Source organism: Leucopleurus acutus, assembly GCF_964270905.1.
Source record: "Leucopleurus acutus genome assembly, chromosome: 20".
NCBI classification, from domain to species: domain Eukaryota; kingdom Metazoa; phylum Chordata; class Mammalia; order Artiodactyla; family Delphinidae; genus Leucopleurus; species Leucopleurus acutus.
Window position 1 is genome coordinate 44,721,999 of NC_139162.1, and position 27,532 is coordinate 44,749,530.

General features: G+C 38.6%; 1 protein-coding gene across 1 annotated transcript; it reads left to right on the forward strand.

Moving 5' to 3' along the window:
• Nucleotides 1-17,009: 17,009 nt before the first annotated feature.
• Nucleotides 17,010-17,674, forward strand: LOC309977477 (cytochrome b5 type B-like; the record flags this gene model as incomplete). The annotated part of the gene is given in 4 exon segments (XM_082863598.1): nucleotides 17,010-17,051; nucleotides 17,053-17,079; nucleotides 17,083-17,336; nucleotides 17,560-17,674. Coding segments are annotated over 4 exon segments (438 nt in total).
• Nucleotides 17,675-27,532: the final 9,858 nt, after the last annotated feature.

A 27,532-nucleotide genomic window follows, 5' to 3' on the forward strand; every position in this document is an offset into this window, starting at 1 on the left:
TAGGTTAAGGTAACCCACTGCAACTGCATTGTAAAATAATGCAGGAAACAAATAAATGCTTAAAACATACAAGAAGGGACTTCCATGGTCGCACAGTGGTTAAGAATCTGCCTGCCAATGCAGGGGAGACGGGTTGGAGCCCTGGTCTGGGAGGATCCCACATGCCGTGGAGCAACTAAGCCCGTGCACCACAACTACTGAGCCTGTGTGCTGCAACTACTGAAGCCTGCACGCCTAGAGGCTGTGCTACGCAACAAGAGAAGCCACTGCAATGAGAAGCCCGTGCACCACAACGAAGAGTAGCCCCTGCTTGCTGCAACTAGAAAAAGCCTGCACACAGCAACGAAGATCCAACGCAGCCAAAAAAAAATAAATTTAAAAAAACCCACAACGTACAAGAGAACTGGTCATATCCTCTTCTTCCTTGAAAAGGGCAGAATCTGGAGAACACCAAGCTGAGGAAAGAGAAATAAAAATCTGTTTACTTCAGAGCCCCGGATAAAGGACTAGAGAAATCTTCAGCATCAGCTGTAAGATGACCTATAATGATCCTCAGAGCTTTGAGAAATATTAACCACCACCAGGCTACAGAGACACTGAAATGTACATAGATGGCTTGTAATTTAATCATATAGAGTTCTATAGGAATTTCTGGAGGGCTAAGTCTAGGGTGCCCAATGAATCTATTTCCCTAGTTTCCTGCTATTTTATTCCTAATAGGAGATTTTTTTAAGTATATAATAATAAATACCACAAAGATTTAAGGATTAAATTATTTATGAAGCACTGTAAAGAATCTGGAAAAAACTTTAATCAGAGACAGGTTACAGGCATTGTGGAACATTCGTATGATGGAATGAAATGCAGTTATAATTCTAAAGACATTTTAAAATAACTTAATTGACTTATTTTTTACCCTAAAAAATTCAAGGCCTTCAGGTTAAAAATGGAAGACTGAATACTTGCATTTATTTCTGCTCTCTCTGAAACACAACCAAAACGAAAGAAACAATCTCACAAGGACAAAGAATACAGAAGATTTTAGCGGAAAAGAGATGTCAACAAAATTCTGAAAGATAGAGAGCAAATGACTGGTTTCTAACTTAGAGAAAGATGAAGCTTAAGCGAGGGTGGGGAAACCACGGCAGAACACTTGAAAGGCTCAGGAATGGAGGTATTAGGTACTTTTACAGGCAGGAGTTTGGGGTGGGGCTGAAAAACAGGTAACTACATACAAGGTGGGGTTGAAGCAATGTAGAGAAAATAAGGGAATTAAGTAAAAGCTGTCAGATTGAAAGATGAAGTGTTCCCCTCAACTTTTTTCCTTTCTTTGTCTCCCAAAAGCAGGAATCCTGGCTTATACTCCTCAAACAATCTAGGACTTCTTGCTGGGAAAACTGACTAGCTCAAAAGAAAATGCATACAGATCCTGACATTTGGTCAACCTTCAACCTCGAACAAAACACCATACTAGAAAGAAGGGCAAGGAGAAGAGTGGGTGGGAGTCGGGGTGGGGTGAGGGTGATGAGGAAGGGGTTAGATAGAAAAGAGAGATAAATCTTTATTTCTACTGTCAGAAGTCAATAGGAAATATCTAAAACTGAAATCAAACATTAGCAGTATGCGGATGTTATTCAGGAAAGCAGAGCTGAATACCAGAATATCCAGAAAAAAATGTTCCAAGTAATTGCCTATGGGTAGTGGGAACAGGGTATGGGAAGGAATGGAACAGGAAACTTTTGTTTACAATTATATATTTAACAGCACTTTTTAAAAAATCTAAATGTATATAAGAAAAATAGGAATTATATTAAAAATTTATTTTAAAAAACAGTTGTCAAGTGAATAAAATAAAAAACAAAGGTCAACACAGTCAATAACTTGTGAGCTTTCTTGGTAGGAGTACTGAACTTCCTAACTCTTTTTACAGACTCTCTCCTAAACTCTGCCCATCTCTGAGCCACCTCACCTGTCCCTTCCATCATCTGGGTCAAATGCTCCATTGTCACACAGCTACTGCTGATCTCTGAAGGTTGAGATGTCATTCAGGCCTTTCCCACTCTAAACAGAGGGGTTAAGATAGGGTGCACATCTAGCAATTCCTGGGTCCACTCTATCTCAGGACTCCCCAGCTTCCAGGGAGGGTCTCAGATCAGGAGGTCTCCTTCCATGATAGATACCTGCTCTTCACTGTTCTTTATCCTCACATCACAGATCTGTCTTATCTTTGTGGAGCCAGGACCTGTGGGCTTATGATATAAATCCAATTTACCTGATGTCTTCTCACTGGATCCCTATGGGAACCAACCTCCAAGGTGGCCCCCAATGATCGTTGTCTTCTGGTATTCATGTCTTTCATACACCCCTCCCACACTGAATAGAGTTGACCTGCATAACCAATAGGATCTTGCAGAAATGACAGTGTGTGACTTCCAAGGTTAGATCATAAAAGATATGGTTTCTGTCTTGCACATTTTTGAATCACGCACTTTGAGGGAAGCCAGCCACCATGCCACGAAGACACTCAACAAGCCTTAGGAGAGGCTTGTGCCAGCAGCCAACACCAATTTGCCAGCCATCTTGGAAGCAAATCCTCCAGTCCCCATTAGCCTTCTGATGACTGCAGCCCTGCCAGCAATTGACTGAAACTTCATGAAATATCTGAGCCAGAATACCCAGCTAAGTCACTCTCCACTCCCCAAAACTGAGATAATAAATGTTTATTGTTGTTTAAGCCACTAAATTTTGAGGTACCTTATTACACAGTAATAGATAATTAATACAGTCCCAAACAATTAGCTTCCTTGCTTGTAATTCACAGTCCCTGGAGTCACTGACCAGAGATGCTGAGACAGCAGGAGTCTGGAAGAAAACTCAAAGACTCAGCAACTCAGGTTGAACCAATAGAAACACCAAGAGTCTAGAAACAAAGTGAATACAATAGTGATGTTCACATAATATCTGCTCCTCAAATATCTTTTGTGAGCATAAAGATGTAGGCCTGATGCAGTGACAGATATAAAGCTGAGTCAAAAAACATTCAGATTTTCATCAACCCCAGATCTAGTGTGAAAGAGAGATGCATTAAAAGTCCAGCTATTCCATTTCCTATCTATCTTGACAACTGAGATAAACGAGAGTTGTAACACAGAACTCCCATACTCCTCATTTGAAATGAGAATTATACTCATGTCACAGTGACATTGTCACATGACATTAATTTATCATCTATGGTGAAAAAAATGATACACAAGAGAGTAGACTAATCCTTACTCTGAATGACAGAAAAGAAATAATAAAACAGAAAACATTCAATTATAATAAATTTTGAGAAGTGTTATGCTTGGGATATACTCCTACTGTCCCTCACACAGTTTCTATTTTTTTTTGAATGGCAATTATCACTAACAAATTATATAATTTATCATGCATATTGTCTTTCCACCTCCTCATATAAAATACATGAAAACAGGGATTTATTTTTGTCTTTTTGCCACTGATAGTAGGTGCCCAAAAAATATGTTGATAAACTGGTATACCCACTAGGGAAAACAGTATGGCAGTCAAAAAATTAAGAATAGAATTACTATATGATCCATAAATTCCACTTGTGGATATATACCTAAAAGAACTGAAAGCAAGGACTCAAACAGGTATTTGTACACACGTTTGTAGCAGCATTATTTGCAACAGTCAAAAGAAACAAACAATCCAATTGTCCATTGACAGATAAATGGATAAACAAAATGTGGTATATACAATCAATGAAATATTATTCAGCCTTAACAAGGAAGAAAATTCTGACACATGCTTTAACATGGATGAACCTTGAGGACATTATGCTACGTTAAATAAACCAGTCACAAAAGGACAAATACTGTAAGATCTGGTACACGGAGTACATAATGAGGTAAAGTCAAATTCATAGGGACAGAAAGTAGAATGGTGGTTGTCTGGAGCTGGGGGACTGAAGGAATGGGGAGTTATTGTTTAATGGGTACAGTTTCTGTTTTGCAAGATAAAAAGAGTTCTATGGATAAACAGATGGTGATGGTGGCACAGCCATGATGGATGTAATGCCACTGAACTGAACACTTAAAAATGGTTGGTAAGATGGTAAAATTTTTGTGTATTTTTTTTGCCTTTATTGAGGTATATCTGATACACAAAAAACTGCACAAATCTAATGTATATATCCTGATCAGTTTGGACATATGCATACATCTGTTAATACCAGTACCATAACCAAGGTACTAAACATATCTATCACCTCCAAAAACTTCCTTGTGTTTTGTGGTTTTTTTACAGTAAGAACAGCTAACACGAGATCTACTCTCAACGTATTTTAAAGTGCATAATACCACTTTGTTAATATAGGTACTATGTTGTACAGGGCTCTAGAACTTATTCATCTTACATAACAGAAACTTTGTACCCATTGGAAAACAATTCCCCATTTCCCTCTCTCCCAGCCCCTGGCAACCACCATTCTACTCTCTGCTTCTTTGAGTCTGATTATTTTCAATACCTCATGTAAAAGAATCATGTAGTATTTGTCCTGTAACTGGCTTATTTCATTTAGCATAATTTCCTAAAGGTTCATCCATGTTGTCATAAATGGCAGGATTTCCTTCTTTCTTAAGGCTGAATAATATTCCAATGTACATATATGCCACATTTTCTCTACCCACTCATCTGTTAATGGATAGATGTTTCCATATCTTGTCTATTGTGAATATTGTTGCAATGAACATAGGGGTACAGATATTATGATAGCAAATTTTATGTCATGTGATGTTATCTCTATTTTACCACAATTAAAAAAATACACACACACAGAGTGTACCCTTGAACAACATGGGTTTGAACAGCGTGGGTCCACTTACAGACAGATTTCTTTTTCAGTAAATACATACTACAGTACTACTACACGATTTGAGGTTGGTTGAATCTGCAGCTGCAGAACCTAGGATACAGAGGGCCAACTGTAAAGTTCTACTTAGATTTTTGACTGCAAGGGGTGAGGAGGGAATCAGACCCCCACGTTGTTCAAAGGTCAGCTGTACATATTGAGCAAATGAATAAATACTAATTTGGGGTAATTAAAATTAGAAGAAAGCAAAATATCAGATAAGAATAACATAGAAATGGGTGGGTAGTTTGGAGTTGGCAAGTGTTCTAAAATCTTAAGTTAGGGTTTTGTTAAACATGCATGTTAAAAATTCAAGGATAAGAGGGCTTCACTGGTGGCACAGTGGTTAAGAATCCTCCTGACAATGCAGGGGACACGGGTTCGAGCCCTGGTCCAGGAAGATCCCACACGTCATGGAGCAACTAGGTCCATGCACCACAACTACTGAGCCTCCGCTCTACAGCCCACAAGCCAAAACTACTGAAGCCCGCATGCCCTAGAGCCCGTTCTCTGAGGCAAGAGAAGCCACTGCAATGAGAAGCCCGCGCACCACACAACGAAGAGTAGCCCCCGCTCACCACAACTAGAGAAAGCCCACGCGCAGGAACAAAAGACCCAACACAGCCAAAAATTAATTAATTAATTAATTAATTTTTTAAAAATTCAAGGATAAGAAACCAAAGCATTGGAGAAAGAAATGGGGATAAGGTAAACCTGCACAATAAAAAAGAAGGCATAATAGAACATAAAACAAATTTTTATCAGCAATCACAATAAATGTAAATGAATTAAACTCACCTATTAAAATAACAGTCAAACAGGATAAAAAGAGGAAAAGCCCAGCAATATGCTCTTAACAAGAGACAGACCTGAAGTATAAAGACATAAAGGGAAAGGGTTGTAAAATGAAATTCCTGGAAAATACAATAACAAAACACGAAAAGCAATATTATCAGACAAAAGAGAACATGGACCAAAAGACATTCACCAGGATAAAGAGGCATGTTTCTTAATGTCGTAGATTGGAATCTTGGTCCCAATGTTTCACCCCCTTCTAAGAGGATTACATATTCACACTTTTTGGCATTTAACTTTGCCTTGCCTTCTGACTGCGTGTAATGTTACACTTAGGCACCTGAATAGCTCTGGCTAACCTATTATTAGTATACTTGGGAGCAGAGGTTTTTAAGGGTGTTTTTATGATCAGTCTTGCACTCTGGTGATCCACCAGGAGAAGAACATGTCCTGGTAACCACTGTCCTTTTAGCCTGAGCTGCAGAAAGAACACACGTGGAGCAGGTTTGAATCGATTCTGCAGTCCAGCCACCCAGGCAAGCCCAGCCTAGATAAGCTGAACACAGAACCTGCAAACCTGTGAACAGGAGAATAAATGTTTGCTGTTTCATGCCACTGAGTTTAAGAGTGGTTTGTTAGGCAGCATTATTATGATTACAATAACTAATACATATAATAAAAGAAGACACAGGAAGATGAAATAATAAAACTGGAAAAGATCACCAAGGGAAACTGGAGAGCAACAGAACCGGGCCAAGAACGGCTGGGGGGAAAAAAGGGCAGCAAAGGGGACTAAGAAAGAGTAGCCAGTGGGGAGGAAAGACCACGTGAAACCAAATACAGAAAATTTTTTCAAGCGGTTACCAATTATGCCAAAGGCTACACAAAAGTCAAATTGGTTAAGACAAGAACCACTACACATATCACAATTGCAAACACCTCCACACTCACACACACTGCACATCTACCTGACAATCAGAGACAACACCACACACGTCATCATAAATCACAATTACAAACATCACCATGACAAAAATATCCCATCACAATTACTCCACCACACTCAACACAACCACACCCCCATCACTGTCGCATCATCACAATCACATACACACAGGATCACAACCTCACAGACCATCATAGTCACACACACACTAACTCTCCATCAGTTTCTTGTTCTAACAACTCCAGCCACGCTCCAGGAGCGTACTCCCACCCCGAGCACTCTGCACTGCCACTACTCCAGATCCTCGGGGCCTCCTTAAAGGCTCCGCCCCGTCAGCGGCGCGCGCTGGTTCAGCCCAGATTGCTTGAGGCCCTCCTTCAAGTCCCGCTCCGGGGACGCGGTAGCGTCACCTGCCGGAAACGCCCGAGTGCGCATCTAGCGCGCAGTTTCTGGGAGGCTGGGTGAAGGTGACACGCACGATGGCCCGGGCCAGGTGCCGGTAATGCCGAACCAACCCTCCGCGCCCGCCTCCCAACGGAAGTTCCACTACACAACACCTCCCAGAAGACCTCACTACCCGACTCAACTTCCGGCCAGAACGGAGCCGGAGTTTCCTGTGTGAGGGAGGCGGGTGGGCTAGGTCTGTTCTGGTGGCTGAGCCCGAGCGTGCCGAGTTACCGCGAACTGCAACTCTGAGACCTGGCTAAACTCTGAAAGTTGCAGGAGCAATCATTTCGGGTGGACGCAGCGAGAGCGCTGAGAGGAATCGGCCGTGGGGCTCGCTGTGGACCACATTTCCCAGAGGGCTCGGCAGCCCGTCGCTTTTCTCGCGGGAACTCGAACTTTTCATCACGCCTGGCGGGAGCGTTAGATCCTTGAGGTGAGATCGTGGGACCCTGGGGGAACTGGTTCAGCTCTGCAGGTTCGGACCCCCGGGGACCCGAAAGGCCTAAGTTGAGGAGACCGGAGGCCGATATGGAGCTCGGTACTCGGGCCTGTGCGGGCGGAGCGGCGTGAGAAGGGGGAGGTTATGCGACCCGTGTGCAGATATAAGATGCGTATCATTGTGGAATTGTGACTGTGTCCCCCTATGGTGGTGTGTGCTTGTGACCCCGCGACACTGGGGTACCTGCGACTGTGCGAGTGTATGTATTCCCTGTTGAATTTGCGATTGTATCTGTGATACCATGTTTGGCTCTGTGTGCGGATGTGGAGTGCGTGTTCCCTTGTTTTAAGAATGACTGCTTAAGGTATGTGGCACTGTGTGTATGGGTATGAGGCTCCTGTCAGCTGTGCGATTGTTACTCCAGAACTCTGTCCTTAGGAAATCTCTGTGAGGTTTTGTTCGATTATTGACCTCAACAGCAGTAACCTCAGCTTTCTCCTGAGACACTGGGATTGGAAGGGACGCCCCATTCCTCTGATCTCATTCGCTTTTGTGCTGGGGGATGGGGATGCGGCTGACCTGTGACCTGACCAGTTTGAGCAACAAGAAGAACCTGGTGTCTTTTGATGACTTTCTACTTTCCAAGTTCTATCCTTCTCCAGGTGAGGCGCAGAAGAGAAGGAAACAATGCATGCTGAACTTATACAAGCAGTTTTCAGGGTATGTTGGGGTTTCCTCTTTTCTTTCGTTCTTCTGAAAGTTAATGCTTAATAAAGATGCCGTTTGATTATAGGTTCCTGTAATTTTCCCACTGGAGAAAAGGATAGTTGAGCCTGCTACTGAAGCACAATAACGCCCATATACCTAATGTTTACTTATTTGGAAAATGGCTCCACTTCAGTTTGCCATGTTTTCTTCTTTTTATTTTTATATTTTTAATTTTTTTAGATTTTTTTTTGATGTGGACCATTTTCAAAGTCTTTATTGAATTTGTTACAATATTCTTCTGTTTTATGCTTTGTTTTTTTGGCTGCAAGGCATGTGGCATCCCAGCTTCCCCACCAGGGGTCGAACCCGCACCCCCTACGTTGGAAGGTGAAGTCCCAACCACTGGACCGCTAGGGAAGTCCCAAATTTTCTTCTTTTTAAATGTAATATTTATTATGACTTTAAAATAAAAGCATGATTATTTTAGAGATTTTAAAAACACAGATTACCAAGAAAAAATGAAATGAGACCACTCAAATAACTAGTGTTAACATTTTGGTGTATTTTCATTATTTTTCCGAAATCAGATTATGCTTCATTTATCATTTTATATCCTACGTTTTCACTAAAAAGTATCATTCTCCTGTGTTGTCAAATGATCTTTGTAAATACCATTTTTCAAAGATACACATTTTTTTGTGAATGAGTTATGGTTTATTCGTCAGATGAGCTGTGTCAGACATGAAATCTTTCAACACTTATTTAAAATATTTATTTGTACAAACAGACATATACATAGATGCATGTAGGTTTGAGTTGCGATTTCCATGATTAATAATGAGATTGAACACCACTTCATATGTTTATTGGTTATCAGTGTTTCTTCTTTTGTGACACACCTGTTGAAATCTTTTATTTTGCTCTTGGATTATCTTTTTTTTAATATATAAATTATTTATTTATTTTATTTTTGGCTCTGTTGGGTCTTCATTGCTGCGCACAGGCTTTCTCTAGTTGCGGAGAGCTACTCTTCGTTGTGGTGCACGGGCTTCTCATTGCGGTGGCTTCTCTTTGTTACAGAGCACGGACTCTAGGCGGGCAGGCTTCAGTAGTTGTGGCATGCGGGCTCAGTAATTCTGGCTCGCAGGCTCTAGAGCTCAGGCCTCAGTAATTGTGGCTCATGGGCTTAGTTGCTCCGTGGCATGTGGGATCTTTCCGGACCAGGAACCTGTGTCCCCTGCATTGGCAGGGGGATTCTTAGCCACTGCGCCACCAGGAAAGTCCCTGGATTATCTCTTATTGATTCATGGGAATTCTTTATATTTTCTGGATATGGATCCTTTATTGATTATATTTTTCTACTATCTGGATTGTTTTATCACTTCCCTTAAGGTAGTTTTACGAATAAAATCTGACTTTTTTATTATATATTTTTTTATTTTTGGCTGCGTTGAGTCTTTATTGCGGTGCACAGCTTCTCATTGCTGTGGCTTCTCTCGTTGCAGAGCACGGGCTCTAGGCGCGCGGGCTTCAGTAGTTAACAGCGTGGGCTCTAGGGCATACAGGCTTCGGTAGTTGTGGTGCACAGGCTCAGTACTTGTGGTGCACAGGCTTAGTTGCTCTGCAGCATGTGGGATCTTCCTGGACCAGGGCTCGAACCGTGTCTACTGCATTGGCAGGCGCGTTTTTAACCACTGCACCACCAGGGAAGTCCCCCTAATTTTTTATCAATTTTTTTTCCCTTGGTGGTATCTTTTTGTATCTTATTTAGGAAATCCTTCCCTGTCCCAAGGTTATGTAAATATTCTATATTTATATTTAAAGAGATAATCCCGTTTATTTACTTAACCTATTTTTAATTATTCTAGCTCCTCATTTGAGGTAATTTGACTTTTCTTCCTCTGGCTCTTTTTAAGACTGTCACTCTGTTTTTGGCTTTCTGTAACTCAAGTATGATGTGCCTAAATGTGCATTTCTTTTTATTTATCTGCTTGGAATTTGTTAAGCTTTTTTAATTTGTGGATAGGTATTCAGGAATATCCTCAGCCATCTTAAAAGATTGCCCTGCCTCATTCTCTCTCTTCTTCTTAGGCTCTAATTATACATAGGTTATAATTTCTCCCCTTTCTTTTTTTGGTCTCTTACTCTCTTTTTGGTTTTTAGAGTTAATACTTGTAGCTAAAATCAAAGCAATATTAGGCAAAAGAACTTTGCCTTGTTTCAGGACAGGAGTGGAGGGCATGGCAGGTAGCTAGAGTTTTGGGGTTCTTCCTCTAACTGGTAGAAAAAAATATCTTTATTCAGTTATGTTTCAACACTTCTAATCTTGGGGAGCTCACCAAATCATAAGGCTCTCAGTTCACTTTATGATTCTCATATCTGAAAATTAGAGTGTACCAAGGTAGAGGACTCAGAATAGGGATTGTGTTTTCTGAAGGTATAAATTGGGAGCTGAAACTAAATTTGGAACTCTCAATTTTAAAAATGTGTGTTTGGTACAGAGCCAAAGAAAACCAGGATGAGAATCAATCTCCCCAGGTCTGTTCAGTGTAAGGCCTTTCTATCTGAATTTCTTCGGAAAAGGGCTGAGTCTTTCCTAATCCATTCTCCTTTGCCGAAGCCCAAACAGAGCATCTGGTTCCCCTCCCCCATCAACCTCTAATTACACTCACCATCTCTGTAATGAAGATTATTGCCCAATATTAATGGGAGTAACTCTAGGGAGGTAGTATACTGTAGTGGAAAATAAATTTTAAAAGGAATAAAATGAATTTTGTTCTTAGAAGCTAACCTAGTGTTTAATCAGGAAATATCTGAAACATTCCAGGTAAAATCAGGAAAAGACAAGGGTATACAGCATTACCAATGTTATTTAACATTGTTCTGTAGGTATTAACCAAAGCACTTAGACAAGAGGAAAAATTAGGTTAAAAATTAGAAAAGAGAGTGTAAGATTATTACTTTCTGCAGATGCTATGACTGTGTACCTGGAAAATCAAATCAACTTATAACCAACACTTTGAAATAAGCAGGACTCCATAGGGAGCAAGCAAAAGGATTTTCTTTCCCCTATAATTTCCACTCTCAACTCTATGGCTAATGTTTTTGTTGCCCTGAATAAAAGCTTGTGTAGTCCCTATAATTGTTTTGATCACTCTTTGGTATTCTTTGGTTATTTTCAGTCACAAGATCAGTCTCATTTTACTAATTACAACCTCTAGTTGAGTATAATAATGTGCAAATTTCATTTAAAGCCTTTTCTCTGAGCTCAGGTTTGCTCCAAGCTAGAAGCTTACAGTGTGAAAAGGGGGACCTACTAAGCTGCTTTGTTTCTTTAATCTGAACTCCTCTTCGCTCAATAGTCAGTTTCTTTACTGTAGTCCTCTATCCTCCTCTTCTAGGTGTTGCTCTCTAGGTCTGCTCTCTAGGTCTAGATATTGTTCGGGGACTTGCCTTTTACAATTATACTGGACTTAGTTCACCATTCTCATGTTAGTTTTCTAGTTTCAGGGTATAATACCTTTCATTTTCTTAATTTACTCTCTAGTTTTGATGGAACACTTAGGCCAGTAGCTTCCTAAGAAAAACTAGACAGGAGATAATTTAACATTCATTCTCTATGGTTCTACAATTGTCTTTTTTTTTTTTTGCCGCACCACATGACTTGTGGGATCTTAGTTCCCCAACCGGGGATCGAGCCCACGCCCCCTACATTGGACGTGTGGAGTCTTAACCACTGGATCGCCACGGAAGTCCCTAGAATTGTCTTGATTTAATCGTCACACTAACTTGGTATTTAATCTTTCTTTTTTTTTTAAATGGGTTTTAAAAATTGTTTTATTTGGGAAAATTGCGCCTTACAAGAGGGCAGCTGCAAGATACAGAGACGTCTGCAACAATTACTTGTTTGTGCTTAAAGTGAAAGAATGAGTGTTATCCAAGGAATCAAAGCAGTAGCTGGACAAGTCAGGAGCATCTCCAAGTTATTTTCAGGAAATAGAACAACAAAATGCAAAGCCATAATTTCCAATCAAGGAATTCTTCTAAGAATTTAGCTTATCTCGTGGATTACCACCCTTCCGTCCCCTTTTAGTGGAAAAGCATGACTTACTATTGCAAACCAATTTTGGTATTTAGTCTTGCTTTGTATATAATCTTCATACTAGCTTTGGCTGTGTGTGGAATTCTCGGCCAGAATTTGTTGTCTTTTGTAATATTAAAGGAATCACTTCATTTTCTTGTTTTAAATGATGCTGTTGAGAAATCCATTGCCATTCTGATGCCTGAAATTTTTTATGTGATCCACAGAAGCTTTTAGAAAGTTCTGTTTTTCCCTGATATTCTGAAATTTTACTCCAAAATATAAGGTTTTTTTTTTTTAAGTCCATCACATTTTTCCCTCTCTTGGGGCTTAAAGAGAACATGGGAAGGAATTCTCATTTATGCAGACTTTACTGTGGCCAGGCACTGAACTGCATGCTTGCTATTTCATCTCATTGGAAAAGTCCACTCTGTTTGCACATTCCTAGACATACCCCTCTGTATATAGGAGATATGTCTTATATTGATTTAATCGATTCCAGCTCCTTCGATTTGATTAATAATCTCTGTCCTTTTATGTAGAGCCCTCTACCACTTCATCTACTATCATCTTTTTCTTCTCTCTTTCCATTGTGAAAGCATGTTTGTTGTTTCAGGGGTCAGTGATGTTCAGGGATGTGTCTATAAACTTCTCTCAGGAGGAATGGGAGTGCCTGGACTCTGGTCAGATGAATTTATACAAAGAAGTGATGTTGGAGAATTTCAGCAACCTGGTTTCAGTGGGTAAGGATAACTATCCCCCTAAATTCAGAGTCTGCCCTTGGGAATGTGTCCTTTCTCCATTGTGAATTACACATTTCAAGTAACCAGCAAAATTTCTGCACTCTGTTCCCCAAGGAATGGTTGAGTTGGAATGGAATGCAAGAGTTGGAAATGGGCAGCTCCACTGGGCTGTGGCTGAAGCTTCATCTTCATATTTCTCTGGTCCTTCCCTATAGGGGCATCTGTTTCTTGATCACCAAGGGACCGGATCTGATTTCTGGGACACCAACAGCATAACCATGTCCCATGTCTTTTCTTGTGATCAGGACTTTCCAGTTCTAAGCCAACTGTGATCTCCTTATTGGAACAAGGAAAAGAGCCCTGGATGGTTGACAGAGAGCTAACGAGAGGCCTTTGTTCAGGTAAGTGAGAGGTGATAGAGCAGGAGCAGAGCCTGAGGAGGTATTACCTATATAAGATGTTATCAGAAAAATCCCCTCAAAAACCCAAGCCCTCTTCCATAAAAGAGGTATTTTGCTTTTTTTCTCTTATACTTTATTCCCAGTCCAATGTAGTAAGTACCTTCCTTTGTCATTTCTAAGAGTTATTCTACCCACCTTTTAGATTTCATTCCTTCATAGGATCTGCTGCATTTAGACTTGTATTAACAGTAGATATTCCCACCCTAAGAAGTGTGTGTGTGTTGTGTGTATGTGTTTCAATACTGGTTTTCATTTTATTGACTTTCTAAGTATTTGTTAACTTCATTAACCAGGTTGTCCTGGATAGTAATTCATTGTTTCATTTATCAAACATTTGATTTTTTTTCCATTAAAAAAAATTCAGATATAACATACATATGGAAACTATATGAGTGATTGTATAGTGTGAAGAATTCCAAGTGAATGCATCCATGTAACCACCACTTCAGACAAGTAATAGAAAATTACTAGCACCTTAGAATCCTTTCTGCCCTTTCCCAATCACTAGGCTCTTTGTCCTCCTCTTGACTTCTAACTCCGTGAAATAATTTTGCCTTTTTCTGAGCTGAATATAAGTGGAATCATACAGTATTTATACTTTTGCCTTTGTTTTTTCTCAACTTTATGTTTATGGGACACATCACCCATGTTATTGCATATAGCTGATGTTCATTCTCAGTGCTATGCTGTATTCCATTCTATGAATATATTTTATAGTGTGTATTATATATTGCTAATTATTATAAATAAGTCCTTTCTACTATTGACCGTTGGGTTGTTTTCCAGTTTTTAGCTATGTGAACATTCCTTTGGTGCATATATGTACACATTTCTTTTGGGTGTATACCCAGGAGTGGAATTACTGGTAATAGGATATGTGTTGGTTCAATTTTAAAAGATAATGCCAGCTTTCCAAAGTGGTTATACCAATTTATACTTCCACTAGCAGTGTGAAAGTTGCTATTCCTCTGCATTCTTGCCAGTTCTTTTTTTTTTTTTAATTTTATTTATTTATTTATGGCTGTGTTGGGTCTTCGTTGCTGCATGTGGGCTTTCTCTAGTTGCTGCAAGCGGCGGCTACTCTTTGTTGCAGTGCATAGGCTTCTCAATGCAGTGGCTTCTCTTGTTGCAGAGCACAGGCTCTAGGCGTGTGGACCTCAGCAGTTGTGGCTCTCAGGCTCCAGAGAGCAGGCTCAGTAGTTGTGGCCCACGGGCTTAGTTGCTCCATGGCACGTGGGATCCTTCCAGAGCAGGGCTCGAACCTGTGTTCCCTGCATTAGCAGGCGGATTCTTAACCACTGCGCCACCAGGGGAGCCCTTGCCAGTTCTTGATATTGCTAGACCTTTTAATTTTAGACATTCTGCAAGTGTATGTGTGTGTGTGTGTGTGTGTGTGTTCTGTGACTTGCCCGTTTAAGTTTCTTGCTTCTGTTCATTAGGTTGTCTTAATTTTTCTTAGTGATTTGAAGAAGATTTTTGTATATTCTGTATATGAGTCTTTGTAAATATCATCTACCACCTTATAGCTTACTTTCTTATCCTTTTAGTGCTGTCTTCTGATTTTATTAATTTTAAGTAGTCAGGCTTATCTATCTTTTCCTTTATAGTTGTTGCTTTTTGTGTTCTGTGTAGGACTCATTGCCTACCCCAAAGTCATGAAGATGCTTCCTGTGTTATATTCTAGTAGCTTTTTTGTTTTACCTTTTACATTTAGATCTCCAATTTCCTGGAGCTGATATTTGTTTATAGTATGAGGTAGGGGTCAAATTTCATTATTTTTCCATGTAAATATCCAATTTACCAGGCAATGTTTACTGAAAAGACTTTTTCCCTTTCTCTATAATGCTACCTTTGTCATAAATCATGTGTTGCCATATCTGTGAGTCTGTCTCTGAACTTTATTCTGTTCCATTGGCTTGTCTACCTTTGTCCCAATACCACACTATAATAGTACTGTAGTCTATAATAAGGCTTATTTGGCAGAGCAAGCTCTCCTGCTTCTTCTTCTTGATAATTTTCATATAAATTTAATTTATTTTATTATAATTATTTTTCATAAATTTATTTTTAAATTTCTGGCTGCGTTGTGTCTTTGTTGCTGTGCACGGGCTCCTCATTGTGGTGGCTTCTCTTGTTGCAGAGCACAGGCTCCAGGTACACGGGCTTCAGTATCTGTGGCTTACGGGCTGTAGAGCACAGGCTCAGTAGTTGTGGCACACGGGCTTAGTATCTCTGCGGCATGTGGGATCTTCCCAGACCAGGGCTTAAACCCATGTCCCCTGCATTGGCAGGCGAATTCTTAACCACTGTGGCACCAGGGAAGTCCTTATATAAATTTTAGAATCAGCTTATTAATATTCACACACACATAAAAATAACTGCTGACATTTTGATTAAGGTTAAAATAAAGTTATACATCAGTTTCTGGAGAATTAACATTTTGGAACAGTCTTCTAAAAAAGTTTGATTTTTTAATTTGTGCAAGTAGTCTGCTAGGTGCTACATAGTTTAAAAAATATGTAGACTTATTAAGAAATTCATTGTTTAATGTGGGAGCTAGAACATTTCTGTAAATAATTTCTACAAAGTAGAATTCAGCAAACAAGAAGAACAAATAGGAAGCTCAGAAAAAAGTTATAAAACAGTCAAAAAATACAGAAGTGGTATTGATTCAATAGAAATTAATTGTTGGATCCTTGGAAGTAGATGTAACCTATCGAGATAGTGATAGAATTAGACCATGCCTCCATTGAGAGAGAATTCTGGATTCAACAAAGCTCTAGGAACCTAGGCAAGAGTTTGTGAATCTCCTTCCTTGCCCTCCATAGGTCTCAGCTAGCCTTAAATATTTTATAAGCAGGGATCCAGAATTCTTTTCCTCCATAAATTGAATCATTTTCCTCTCTATCATCTGTAAAAGAATTGAGCTTTCTTCATTGATTTCTGGTGCCATCTTTATTGGATAATAAATTCGCATATATGAGTCTTTCTCAGCACTCTATTGTCTTGTTATGGTATAATGCCAGTACGAGTGTCTTTATTTCTTTGGCTTGTATTTTTTAATATCTAATATCACCTTATTTTTCAGATCAAAGGTTTACTTAGCCTCTGGAGTATTTTTGCTTTTTTTGTTTTTATTTCCCTGTGTCTCACTTATTGCTTTTCCTCCCTACCAACTTGCTTACTCACTCCCTTCTCTATCTTTCCTTGACCCCATACTTTTCCACATGATCTCTGTTTATTCTTTTTCCACTTTTTTATAATTAATTAAATAGTATTAAATATATAACGTGAAAGGTAAAACTATTGTTTAAAAAGGAAATTTTTTAATATTTAAACTTTTTAAAGAGAAAATCTTTGTGAAAAATAGACAAAGAAAGGTAACTTACCTTAAACTCCAAAAGTAGGAGCATGAAGTCTACCTCAAGGAAGTTGTCAGCGGAAACCTGGATAGTGGTGGAGAAGAGCTTAGGCCCAATGGCGACTGTGGAAGCAAGCAGCAGCAATGGGAAAGGGCAAGGGCGTCGAGACCTCAGTTACCTTTTACTGATTGGAGGAGGTGGCAAAGCGCAACTTCCTGAAGGAGATATGGCTGGTGATCCACGGGCAAGTCTGTGATGTCACCTGCCTCCTTAACGAGCATCCTGGTGGAGAAGAGGTTCTGCTGGAACAAGCTCGTGGAGACGCAACTGAAAGCTTTGAAGATGTAGGCCGCTCGTCTGAGGCCAGAGAAGTGCTCAAGCAGTACTATATTGGTGATGTGCCTCTGAATTACATTAAACCTGGAAGTGGGGGACTTCCCTGGTGCTCCAGTGGGTAAGACTCTGTGCTCCCAATGCAGGGGGCCCAGGTTCAATCTCTGGTTGGGGAACTAGATCCCACATGGATGCCTCAACTAAGAGTCCATGTGCTGCAACTAAGAAGCCCTCATGCATACCATAACTAAAGATCCCATGTGCTGCAACTAAGACCTGGTGCAGCCAAAATAAATAAATATTTTAAAAACAAACAAACGTGGAAGTGGTAGCAAGGACCCTCCAAAAAGCAACACGTGCAAAAGCTGCTGGTCGTATTGGATCTTCCCCATCATAGGCCATGTTCTCTTAGGTATTCTGTATCGTTACTACACAGCGGAGAGCTAATCCTCCCCAGGAGACCTTGTTGAAATCTGGAAAGCATATCCACTTGGGAATGAGAACTAGAGACTTGTTTGGAGGTTGAAGCAGTGTCTTCTCTAATCCTGCTAATTGTACTCTTACCCTTCGGAACCCAGACTGTTGGCCAGATATCCACCTCAGCCCTGGGCCAATGTCCAAGTCATTTCTTAGAGCCTTACTCTCAAAGCACCTGCTCATTGTTCTGTGTCCTTGCCGTTGTTCCCTCTCTTTATTCTTTTCCATGGGCACCTTTATGTTTCAAAGTTTCTTTTGTAATTACGGTCCACATGTCCTAGTGACATTGCCCTTTGGTAAAATTGCTTTCCAGTACTTTGAATGCATATTAGACATACTTAACAGGGCATCACGCTCTGGTTTTGAAGCTTTTCTTTTTCCCTTTTTCTTTTAAGTAAATATTGTTAAAAATAAATAAATAAATAAAACTCCAAAAGTACAAACCATACAGCAAAAACATGAACTGGAAATACATCAGAATTAAGGATTTCTGCTAAATGAAGGACACAATAGATAAATTTAATGCACAGTAGACTAGAAGATACTTGCTAATTAAGAGGAAGAAGTTAGTGACCCCAATAAAAATACCAATAAAGGTTTAACAAGACTAAAATGCTAATAAGCCTACCAGATGTTCATACTTTTTAATAATTAGAAATGCAAATGAAGGCAATAATGAAATATCACTTCACTTATTAGGCTAGGAAAGTAGAAAGCTGGGTAATGACAACTGTGGGTGGGGACAAAGAAATTCTTATGCACTTTTGGTGAAAGTGTACAGTGGTGTTGCCTTTCTCTACAGCCATCTGGTACTACTTAAACAGGTATACATATGCCCCACTTTGGGGTATATATCTAAAATTGAAAATAATGCAAAAGGATAAATACTTCATGTCTTTCAAATGTCATACCAGTGTATCATCTATCGGGTCCATTCGAGGATTATTTAATTATCTTGGGAAATGTATCATTGTTTCACTTACTATTTACTACTCATTAGGGACCAGGTTCTCTTAAAATTAGATGTTAAATTTAAAAAGATTGATAAGTTGCGAATGATTCGTCTGGTGGAAAAGGTAGCTGAAGGGTATGGTTTTATTATCCTATAACACAGTAACTCGTTTTTGTATCCAACTTAGTGATGCTATTCCTGCATTCTTTAGGGTACCATATGAACTCAATCTCTCCTAGATAATTGGAACTAGCTTGATCATTCCTCTGGCCCTCTCATTAATGAGTTAAATAAATCTTTAAAACATGCTTAGCATATTCTGTTTCATTGGTTTGTGTGGTTGTCTTTATGCCAGTACCATACTGTTTTAACTGCTGTAGCTTTGTTGTATACTTTGAAATCAGAAAGTGTGATACCATTAGCTTTCTTACACTTCCTAAAGATTATTTTTAGCTTTTCCAATTTTTTTCTATTAATATTTCTGTAAAAAATGCCATTGGGATTTTTATAGGGATTGCATTGAATCTGTAAATTACATTTTAACAGTATGAACTCTTCCAGTCCACAAGCACGCGATCGCTTTCCATTTAGTGTCACCTTTAATTTCTTCAATGTTTTATAGTTTTCACTGTAGAAGTCTTTCATCTCCCTAGTTAAGTTTATTCCTAAGTATTTAATTCCTTTTGATGCTATTATAAATGGAATTGTTTTCCTGATTTCCTTTCAGGTTGTTTATTGTTAGTGTATAGAAACACTGTAGTTTTGTATCCTGCAACTGAAGACTAAATTTGTTTAATTCTGACAGTTTTTATGTGGAGCCTTTAGGGTTTTTTCTATGTTATTTTCAAATAGGGACAATTTTACTTCTAAGTTTGTTGAGAGTTTTTAATCATGAAAGGATGTTGAATTTTATGAAATGCTTCTTATCTATTGAGATGATTGTGTGATTTTTATCCTTTATTCTGTTAATGTGGTACATCGCATTGATTTTTGTATGTTGAACCATCTTTGCATCCTACAGATAAATCGTAGTTGGTCATGATGTATGATCCTTTTAGTGTGCTGTTGAGAATTTTTGCATTTATATTCATCAGGGTTGTTGGCCTGTAATTTTCTTTTCTGTGACTTCCTTGTCTGGGTTTGGTCTGAGGGTAATTCTGGCTTCAGAAAATGAGTTTGGAAGTCTTCCCTGCTCTTCAGTTTTTTTGGAAGAGTTTGAGAAGGATTGGCATAATGTGTGGTAGAATTCACTAGTGAACCTCCCAGCAAAGAAGAGCCTAGGCTTTTTATTACTAATTCAGTCTCCTTACTAGTTATAGACTTTCTATTTAGACTTTCTGTTTCTTCATGACTTTCTATTTCTTCCTGATTCAGTCTTGGTAGGTTGTATGTTTCTAGGAATTTTTCCATTTCCTCCAGTTTATCCAGTTTCTTGGTGTATAATTGTTCATAGTATTCTCTTATGACAGTTTTTATTTCTGTTACATCAGTTATAATGTCTTTTTTATTTCTGATTTTATTTGAGTCTCCTCTCTTTTTTTCTTAATCTAGATAAAATTTTGTCAATTTATCCTTTCAATAAGCCAACTATTAGCTCCATTGATCTTTTCTGTTGTTTTTCTACTCTCTATTTCATTTATCTCTGCCTTAATCTTTATTATTTCCTTCCTTCTGCTAACTTTGGGTTTAGTTTGTTCCTTGAAATGTAAAGTTAGGTTGTATATTTGCAATTCTTCTTTTTCAATGTAGGAACTATAAAATTCCATTTTCATACTGCTTTTTCTGCATCCCATAAGTGTTTTTGTTTGTCTAAAGATATTTTCTAATTCTTTGGGCCATTGGTTGTTCAAAAGTGTGTTTTTAATTTCCACATATTTGTGAATTTTCCAGTTTTCCTTTTGCTGTTGATTTCTAGTTTTGTTCCATTGTAGTCAGAAAAGATACTTGATATGATTTCCATCTTAAATTTCTTAAGACTTATTTTGTGAACTAACATGTGATCTATCCTAGGGAATGTTCCGTGTATGCTTGATAAGAATATATTCTGCTGCTGTTGAATGGAATATTCTATATATGTCATTTAGGTTCATTTGCCCTATGGTATTGTTCAAGTCACTTTTCTTTCTTGATTGACTGTCTGATTGTTCTATCTATTATTGAAAGTAGGCTATTGAAGTGTTCTGCTGTTGTATTTTTGTCTATGTCTCCCTTCAGTTTTGACAATGTTTGCTTAATATACTTAAGTGCTCTTATATTGGGTGCAGGTATGTTTATAATTGTTATAGCTTCCTGGTGAATTGACCGTTTTATCATTGTATAATATCCTTGTTTGTTTTTTGTGACAGCTTTAGCTTAAAGTCTGTTTTAGCTTAAAGTCTATTTTATCTGATGTAAGTATAGCCACCCTTGCTCTCTTTAGGTTACCATTTGCATGGATTACCTTTTCCCATCCCTTCACTTTCAGCCATTATCTGTGTTCTTAAATCTAAAGTGGGTCTCTGGAGGACATCATATAATTGGATATTGTTGTTTTCTCCATTCAGCCAGTCTCTTTTGATTTGAGAGTTTAATCCATTTACATTTAAAGTTATTATTGAAGGATTTACTATTGCCGTTTTGTTCCTTGTTTTCTGTTCTTTTTGTAGTTCTTTTGTCCCGCTTTTCCTCTCTTGCTGCCTTCCTTTTGTTTCTTTGATTTTTTGTATTGATATGCTTTGAATCCTTTTTATTTTTCTTTTCTGTAATCTCTATAAGGTATCTTCTTTGTGGTTATCATTGGGCTTTCAAAAATATAACAGTATGTTTTAAGTTGATAACAATTTAACTTCAATCACATACAAAAACACTTTTACTTCTCACTACCCACACTTTGTGTTATTGACATTGTACTCTTCTGGTACATAGATATGTTCACCAACCAGGAAGCTTCCCCCAATCCTTGCCAAGTTTTTTACTGGGGGTGTCATTATGTGGGGAGTGGTGACCAGTCCCATCCCTTGAAACTAAGGGTCCATTGTGAATCACTTTCTTATCACAAATTCAGGTATGATCAAAAGGCACTTGTTGTGAATAACAAAAGACAGTCTAGTGGTTTTTGAAGTTCCAGTGGTTTTTGAAGCTCTGCCAGGAACTGGAAACAAAGACCAGATGTATTTTTTGTATCAGAAGTATGTATATTTTCTGTTAATTCTTTCTTCTCAGTTCAGTACCCATGCCCACAGCTATGCTGGATGTTCCTGAGTCCAGATTTTCTCTGGTTCCATTTTTCTAGATTTCTAGTTTTCTGTGAGAATGAACAACTATAATCATCCTGTCCTGTGGGATAGGGAGGAGATACAGTCTTTGAATTCATCCTTCAGCTTTTACTGTTCTCTGCACTCCACTATTAGAAGTGCCTGATGCCTCCAGTTCTTGTGCATTTGTAGGGATTTGCACCATGAATCAGTACTGTGGAATTTACCCACTGTTGGCTCAATTTGATATTCTCCAGTCTGCAGTCACTTATCACTCATCCATTGGCTTTCCAGTTTCCAAGTTTTATTGCTACTGTTTCTTCTCCAGTATCTTTTGTCCTAGTGGGGTTTTCCTTTCCCCTTGTTAAGCTTTTATTATAATTTTCCTGTGGATTCGTGAACAAGAATTGGTAAATTTATATATACTGTCTGCCATTTTTAACAGAAATTATGCCCCCCTTTTATTAAAAATACAGTTGACCCTCATTACTCACAGATTATTTATGAATTCACTTACTCCCTAAGATTTATTTGTAAGCCCCAAATCAATACTTATAGTGTTTTCATGGTAATTAGCAGACATATGCAGAGCGGCAGAAAATGTTGACATGGAGTTCCTATTTTCTCACAGAAAATGTTTCATTCTTATTCTCTTCTTTCTAACACTCAAGGTTCCTCCCTTCTTAGTAACTGCCATGACTTGAAGATTCCATTTCTTTTTCCCAGCATCAGCATCACAGAATTCCAAGGCAAACTATTTTCAGTGAATCCCCAACATACATGAGGCTCTATTCACAGAAGAAATTTACATGTTCTCCATTCTCACCAGTTTCATTCAGCACCCTAGACTTGTTGAGGGCTGTCCCCCAGTGTGACTTTGCCAACAACATACCCTTTGCTTAGAGTTGCTAACCCTCTCCCACCCCCATTTGTACATTTCAACACATTTATTCCTCAGTAGTCCTATAGGTATGACAGTTACCCACAAATAACAAAACATATAGTATGATGCTCTGTGTGTGAGTATATGCCTATATAAATGTATATATGATTAGAATCACTGTATAATGTGGAGGATGGCCCTGAATAGTGTGGATTCATTGAAGTTGCAGGTGATTCTGATCCACACCAGGATTAGAGTCATCTATTTCCCTAATTAACCCTCTTCAACTTCCTCTGTTGCGTCTCCTTAATGTCTGTGCTTTTCTTATCAATTTTACAAATTGCCTAGCCATATTTGAGAACCATCTAAGCATTTACTTTCCCGAATATTTTCAGCTTAATCTTTGCATTTCTTTTTCAGAAGTTTAACCTTTCCCAGCATAGGAAAAATGAGCATATGCCTTTTTATTTTCTTCCAGATCTGGAATCCATGTGTGAGACCAAGTTACTCTCTCTAAAGAAGAGACATTTTAGTCAAGTGATGTTTACCCATGAAGACATACCCACTTCTATTCAGCCCACGTTTCTTATTCCACATCAAAAAACTATTAATGAAGAGAAGCCCTGTCAATGTAAAATATGTGGAAAGGCCTTTAATCAAAACTCACACTTTGTTCAACATCAGAGAATTCATTCTGCTGAAAAAAACTATGAATGTAAGGAGTGTGGGAAATCCTTTAGTCGTGGCTCACTTGTTGCTCGACATCAGAGGATTCACACTGGTGAAAAACCCTATGAGTGTAAAGAATGCGGCAAGGCTTTTAGTTGTAGTTCATATTTTTCTCAACATCAGAGGATTCACACTGGTGAGAAACCCTATGAATGTAAGGAATGTGGAAAAGCCTTTAATTATTGCTCAAACCTTAATGATCATCAGAGAATTCACACTGGTGAAAAACCCTATGAATGTAAAGTATGTGGAAAAGCCTTTACTAAGAGTTCACAACTTTTTCCACATCTGAGAATTCATACTGGTGAGAAACCTTATGAATGTAAGGAATGTGGGAAAGCCTTTACTCAACATTCAAGGCTTATTCAGCACCACAGGATGCATACTGGTGAGAAACCTTATAAGTGTAAGGAATGTGAGAAGGCCTTTAGTAGTGCCTCAACACTTACTAACCATCACAGAATTCATGCCGGCAAGAAACTCTATGAATGTAAAGAATGTGGAAAGGCCTTTATTCAGAGCTCAGAACTTATTCAACATCAGAGAATTCATACAGATGAAAAACCATATGAATGTAATGAATGTGGAAAGGCTTTTAATAAAGGCTCAAACCTTACTCGACATCAAAGAATTCACACTGGTGAGAAACCTTATGACTGCAAGGAATGTGGAAAAGCCTTTGGTAGTCGCTCTGACCTCATCCGCCACGAAGGAATTCATATTGGATAAATGATAGGCCCTTATGACTGTAAGGAGTGTGGAAAGGCCTTTGGTAGTCGCTGTGACCTCATCCACCATGAAGGAATTCATATTGGATAAATGATAGACCCTTTTAATAACCTTTATAATAATATATTTTAAAACAGGTAATGCAAAAAATAAACAAAAAATCCCAGATAATGCATGATCAAAGTTCCTCTCTGTAGTAGTTTTCTAGGGCTACCATAACAAAGTACCAAGTACCACAAAACTAGGTGGCTTAAAACAACAGAAACTTATTCTCTCAGTTTTTGAGCCTTGAAAACCACAATCAAAGTTGTTGGCAAGGTTGGTTCCTTCTGGGGCTCTGAGGAAGAATCTGTTCCATGCCCTTCTCCTAGCTTCTTGTAACAGTGAGTTTTGACATACCTTGGCTTGTAGATGCATTGCTCCAATCTCTGCCTCCATCTCCACACTTTGTTCTCTCTGTGTCTCTTCTCTCATATGGACACTGGTCATATTGCATTAGGGATCACCCTAAGGACCTCATCTTAACTTCATTACATGTGCAAAGAACTTATTTCCATGTAAGATCACATTCACAGATACCAGGTGTTAGGACCTCAGCATATTTCAACCCGTTACACTCTGTTAACACTATTTTTTCTAAAGTATTTGTAATTTTATACATAAAGTTAATCAAATGTATTTTAAAATGTGAATTCAAGGTCTAAAACTCCCTTTTCCCCCCGATAAAGATTCTATCCCAAAACTACTTATTCCATAATTCCTTCCCAGTTAGTCTCTGCTTTGATTATATAGTTTGTATTAACTTATGTTTTAGGGCTGTCTTTTCTGTATCTGTGGCCTACCAAATTACACTGTAAATTGTGTTACATAGGCTATCTTTGAATTCATGGTGGAATTATAACTTTGTTTTTGAAGGCAGCTGTATTCTTTTTACCTTTTGTAAAATTAATATTTTCTTATTGTAAAAAAGAGGACACCAAGAAAAAAATAAAGATTATTTGTAAGCCTACCAAACAGAGATGACTACTTCAAATTATCACAACATATCCTTACAGGCTTTATGTAGTGTAATTGTGACATGCATGCTATACCATAACCTGCTTTTATCATGCTACTATTTCAGCAAGTATAGATGTTTATGTATCATTCCTTTTAATGGTATCATAATAATCTTTTCTGTGGTTGACTATCATTTTGCTAAATAACTACCAATAAACATTTTGGTGCCTGTTTAAACTTTGCAGTTATAAAAGTTGCCTTCTAAATGCAACTTTAGTACTTTTTTTGTTTGAAACTTAAAAACATTAAATATCAGTGCTGAAATAACTGATGAACATTTTCTTCCTATAAAAAATTGCCAATAACTCCCAATTCCCTCATAATCACTATTACAGATTTGTTTTTATCCTTTGAGACTTTTTTAAAAATTTTATTTTATTTTTGGCTGTGTTGGGCCTTTTTTGCTGCATGCGGGCTTTTTCTCTGGTTGCAGTGAGCGGGGTCTACTCTTCATTGCGGAATGCGGGCTTCTCATTGCAGTGGCTTCTCTTGTTGCGGAGCATGGGCTTCAGGTGCACAGGCTTCAGTAGTTGTGGCGCACGGTCTTTGTTGCTCCACGGCATGTGGGATCTTCCTGGACCAGGGCTGAAACCCATGTCCCCTGCATTGGCAGGCAGATTCTTAACCACTGAGCCACCAGGGAAGCCCTATCCTATTTGCTCCTAATCGCTTGTAACATTTTTGGGAAGTGTATATGTTTGGGAACTGTTTGGGTTTTTATTTTATTTTTTGGCTAAAATCATGAATCAAAGGATGAAATTAAAGAAATCATTACAGGTAAGCTAGGAATTTGGGGATGGAGTATTTTCCATCTCCCTAATATCAGGCACTACAGGATGCCGGACACAACTGTAAGCCATCAAAAGTATTAAGATCGCTGATAAAGGTAAATACATGGATAAATATAAAGCAGTATTAATGTAATTTTGATTTGAAAAATTTGGGGATTTTTTAAACAAGATTTAAAAAACAAATGCATAAAAGTAATTGTAAATCTAGGTTAAAGTATACACAATATATAAAGATTCAGTTTGTGATATCAATAACATAAAGAGAAGGAGCCAACTGTAAAGGAATAGAGCTTTAGTATGCAATTGAAGTTGGTATCAATTTTAAATAGATTGTTGTAACTTTAGGATGTTATACGTAATCCCTCTGGTAACCAAAAAGAAAATATTTATAGAATACACAAAAAAGGAAATGAGGGAATCAAAACATGTCACTACAAAAAATCAACTAGAGATAAGACTTCCAGTTTCTAGTCCATAATGAGCTTGGGAGTCATCAATCCATTATAACAACAAGTAAAAAGCAGAATGAACTGAAAATCAACTCTTGCATAGATCCATCAGAGAGTTAAGGTCACAGGGTAAACTGCTGCCCACAGACAGGTGGATACAGAGAATCACAACTTACCAGAGCATAGGCACATTAGCAGAAACCTCTGTGGGAACCAGTACAGAAGATGGAAAACCTAAACTGTAATGGAAAAATTGCAGGAGGTTCAGTGTGGACAAATCTGAGAGTTAAATGCTCCAAGGGGGTCCGAGTCTTTAAGAAGTCCCTGCACTTTTATGAGCTTTACCTCCAGGAGCCCAATGAAGTCCTCACTAAGACTGGAGAAAAATCTCCATTGTGTTTCTGGCAGAGAGAGGGGGAAAGTCGCTATTTTGAAATATTCTCAACGCATTCTGTTCTTAATAAAGCATGCCGCAAAGAGAAACTATTGTACCAGAGCCTATAACCTACTGAGGTTTCATTAGTGTCTAACCAACCTGAGGGAAAAGAAATGCTCAGCTCCAGCCCACTCTAGCCATCCTGTCCCACCTGAGGGAGGGAGGTAGACTGAGAGGCACTGGCAAAGTTCACAGTCCAGTGGCAGTTTCACCAAGACTGAAGCTTAATCACAGGACTATAGAACATAACCCCTCCCCCTATACCTTATCACCACATCACTAAAGGTCTTACCAGTGTTCCTTTTACCCAGCACATGAAGTCTAGGTTTAAACAAAAACAAACAAAACAACAACAGAGACAATTAATAGAAAACAGTAACAAATATGATAGGTATTAATCCAATTATATCAATAACCACTTTACATATCAAAGATAAAATCAAAAATAGAGAAAAGTGGGGCTTCCCTGGTGGCACAGTGGTTAAGAATCCGCCTGCCAATGCAGGACACGTGTTTGAGCCCTGGCCTGGGAAGATCCCACATGCCACAGAGCAACTAAGCCCGTGC